At 38.6% G+C, this 4,294-nt stretch overlaps 1 protein-coding gene across 1 annotated transcript; it reads right to left on the bottom strand.

Moving 5' to 3' along the window:
- Window positions 1–27: 27 nt before the first annotated feature.
- LOC111384675 lies at window positions 28–537 on the bottom strand (the record flags this gene model as incomplete). Its single annotated transcript, XM_023008989.1, has 3 exons — window positions 471–537; window positions 193–410; window positions 28–92 (listed from the first exon to the last, which is right to left on the bottom strand). Coding segments are annotated over exons 1-3 (350 nt in total), but the record flags the coding sequence as incomplete, so codon positions are not given.
- Window positions 538–4,294: the final 3,757 nt, after the last annotated feature.

A 4,294-nucleotide genomic window follows, 5' to 3' on the forward strand; every position in this document is an offset into this window, starting at 1 on the left:
AGAACAAAATCCATTGTAAAATCTTGCCATATTGTATCTGGAACAGGCAAAGGGGTATAAAGGCCAGTATTTTGAGCTTGTCCCTTAGCTTTCTGACATATTGGGCAACATTGAACAAAACGACCAATATCTCTTTTGAGCTAGGGGCCAGTAAAATCTCTCAACCAAGCTAATTGTCTTATCTCAACCAACATGTCCGCTTAAATCGCCTGCATGTAGTTCTCGAATCAAGTGCTCACACAAAGAAGAACGAGGAATGCATAATTGCATTCCCTTAAACAAGAATCCTTCTTGAAGAAGGTAATCGGGTATAAATTCCCTATTATTGCAATGAGCCCATATATCGCCAAAATCCTTATCGGTTCCATACAATTCCTTTAAACAATCGAACCCAACGACTTCAGTGCTAACTGTAGCAAAAAGAGATGCACGTCAACTTAATGCACCTACTACTTTATTCTGTTGGCCACCTTTATGTTTTATAACAAAAGTGAATTTCTGCAAAAAGGTAATCCATCGAGCTTGCATTCGATTCATTGTATTTTGAGAATTAATAAACTTCAAAATTTGATGATCCGTAAATAGCACAAATTTTCGTTGAACCAAGTAATGTTCCCAATGCTTTAATGCTCAAATAACGGCATAAAATTCCAACTCGTAAGTAGTCCACTTTTGTCGAGGTTCACTAACCTTCACTGAAAAATTCAACTGGGCGGCCTTCTTAGGATAATAATACTGCTCCAATTCCCATAACTGAAGTATCACACTCAACTTCAAATATTTTCTCGAAGCTAGGTAGTGCCAACACTAGTGTAGTGCATAACTTGTTTTTTATTCTCAAAACTATCTTCATTTGCTTTGCCCCAATGGAATTGGCCCTTTTTCAGGCAATCGGTGAAAGGTGCCATGATTGTACTGAACCCTCGAATGAAGCGCCTATAAAAAGTTGTTAATCCATGAAAGCTCTGTACTTCTCGCACGGTTTTAGGAGCTGGCCACTCGCGTATTGCTTTCACCTTCGCTCATCAACTTGAATACCATCTTTACCCACCATAAAATCAAGAAATAGAAGTTGGTTGATCATAAAGCTGCACTTTTTAAGATTGATATACAATTTATTATCCCACAGGACTGATAAAACCTCTGTAAGATGTGACAAGTGCTCCTCTTCATTTTTGCTATAAATAAGAATATCACTAAAATAGACCACCACAAATTTTCCCATAAATGGACTAAGAACTTGGTTCATCAGTCACATGAATGTGCTCGGTGCGTTCGATAGCCCAAATGGCATTGCTAACCACTCGTAGAGACCATCTTTCGTTTTCAAAGCTGTTTTCCACTCATTGTCAGGGCGAATACGGATTTGATAATAGCCACTCCTTAAATCAAGTTTGGTAAATATCATTGCAACTTCTAACCTGTCGAGCATATCATTAAGATGTGGGATGGAAAAGCATTACTTGATTGTTATTTTATTAATTGCACGATTGTTTACACACATTCACCAACTGCCATCCTTCTTTGGAATGAGTAAAGCGGAGACTGCAGAAGGACTCGTACTCTCGTGGATCAACCCTTTATCAAATAATTCATTAACCTGTCGCTGCAACTCTTCATGTTCAACTGGGCTCATGCGATAATGTGGCAAGTCAGGTAAACTAGCTCTAGGCGTCAAATCAATATGATGTTGAATATTTCGCATAGGGGGTAACTCGTTTGGTAACTTGTCAGGTGCTATCTCGGCAAAATCAGCAAGTACTTTCTAAACTTTGGTGGGAATCTATATAGTTCTGATTGACCTTTAACAACCAATGCCAATACTGTGTGAGGCTCTTTTACTTGTTCAAAGAATTATGGGTCTGAGATGTTGGTAAAAAGTGGTTTCTCTTCCTTGATAGCAGGGTTGGTCTCCACAGGTTGAGATTGTGGTACTAAAACGATCTTCCTATTTAACCACCAAAATATGAAAGTATCATCCCGTCCCTTATAAGTGGCATCAACGTCATAGTGCCATGGACGACCCAATAAAATGTGACAAGCATCCATATCCACCACGTCGCATATGATTTCATCTTTGTAATATTTTTCAATTGATAAGGAACTTTACAAATATCTAGAACTTGAACTTCAGGGCCCTTTTTAATCCCTGCAATCTTGTATGGCAAAGGGTGTCTCTCGATCTTCAGATTTAAAGCATTTACAACTGCTTTAGAAATGACGTTCTCACTACTACCGCTGTCAATGATCACATTCCATACCTTGTTACAAGCTGTGCATCGAGTTCTGAAGATCCTATGTCGTTGAGAGGTATCGGGCTTTTTCGAAGCAAGCAAAAGGCGTTAGATAATGCAAGCCAATTCTTCACCTGTATCTGCATCTGCCACATCATCACCCTCATAATCATTGTCTTCAAGATTTTGCTCTTCCCCACTGTCTCCTTCTATAAAGTTAATGGATCGCCTGTTTGGACAGCTAGTTAGACCGAACAGGATTTGAAGTTCCACCTTAATTCTATGTCGAATTGGGGTAGTATCCTTACGGTTATTGTTATTGTTGCCTCGTTGCCTCCTTTGAATTAGAATAAGCTTCTTGAACTAGTTCGTCAAAAATTACCTTGAGTACAGACTGTTCTGTTCATATGATTTTCCAATTTCATTACTAAATTGACCGCATCTGTCATGGTCCAAATCTCCTAAAGAGCTAGTCGATCTTGAATGACTAATATCAAGCCTCCTATAAATCAAGCAATTAATTGAGCTTCAGTTTCAGACAAATTAACTTGGGCGTTTAATCAATAGAATTCCTCCATGTATTCATTTAATGTCCGGTTATTTTGTCGACAATTCTGAAACTGCTGGTACAAAAATTGATCATAATCTATAGGGAGGAATCACCTTTGCAATAACCATTTCATTTTGGGCCAAGTTTGTACACGTTTTCCTTGTCGTTGATGATTAAATTGAAGTTATTCCCACCATGCGGAAGCTCCATCTTTAATTTGTAAGCTACAAGTTTAACTTGATTTTGTTCCGAGATATTTAAATAGTCAAAAAAATTTCAACGGTATGGATTCAATCCAAAAAATCTTCAATATTTAATTGACCATCAAAACTTGGCAAGTCCATCTTCATCTTAAATTCTTGAACATTCGGACCTCAATTGTTAGCCCTTCAACGGATAATTTCTTCTTCGGATGAATAGTCGAACCCCCGTGGCCATCTTTGTTGAAAGCCCCTATCTCTTGGTTGCCGATCAAAATTAAGTCTACGGTCAAAATTAATCTCTTGGTCAACATTCCAACATTATTACTTCGGTCAAATTCACCTTGGTCAAAATTGAATTCCGTCCCAAAATCAAATCGTGTCTCTGCCACCCGACCAAAATCACTCCCATTTGTTCGCCGCCCATCTCTGTCTCTTGCGAAACAAATGGGAGTGATTTTGGTCAGAAGCCACCGTCACAGCGCCATCCAGGAGGTCTTCTATTCCGCCGCTCACACAACTACATAGGAGCAACGGCCTCGCAAAAATCACAATTTGCAATTGGGTTCGCGCGCCGCCCTGGGTCCTACTGCCAAAACTGGTCATTTGCAAAGGGTCAATATCGTCTCTCCCGGCTCGGGTTGAAGTGGGGTTAGGGTATAGGCTGCATTCCCATACCGGCTGCAACCCTTGGACACCTTACTTCCAGGTGAGTGTCTTCGCCAGAATCTGAATCACTTTCTGTTGGATTGGTTGTATTCACTATAATCTAATTCTTCTCCCTTTTGTCGTGTGTCTGGAACGAGTTTGTTCTTCACAGTTACCATTTGCGTGAGATTGCGAAGAGCTTCGTCGATCCCCTCGATTCATTGTTCGAGTTTGTCAAGCCTCCGCTCGTCATCGGCTATCCAACTGCCACCAGTACCTTCGTTGCCCATCAAATTAAGGTGAATTCCTTGCTCTGATACCAATTTTGGTACGGAAGTGATAATAAAATTCTTGTAATAAGAATTGTAATGAAAGAAATATGAAAGAGCTATATAGGATAACTTGCTTTGATTGATTTGATAATGAATGAATGAATGAATGAAAATTGTAAAATGGTCCTATATTTATAGGTAAATTATTCTTATTTCTAATAGTACTAGGAGATTGAAATAAGGAAACTAGAAAACTAATCAAAGTCTAATCTAATTAAAACTCAATAAAGAAACTATAATTCTATTAAAATATAAAGACCTATTACAAGAGAACTAAATAGAAAATAAAATTCAAAAGAGATAAAACATATTGTTGTACTACATCACATT

The sequence above is a fragment of the Olea europaea genome, unplaced genomic scaffold, assembly GCF_002742605.1.
Source record: "Olea europaea var. sylvestris unplaced genomic scaffold, O_europaea_v1 scaffold2973, whole genome shotgun sequence".
In the NCBI taxonomy this organism is placed as follows: Eukaryota; Viridiplantae; Streptophyta; class Magnoliopsida; order Lamiales; family Oleaceae; genus Olea; species Olea europaea.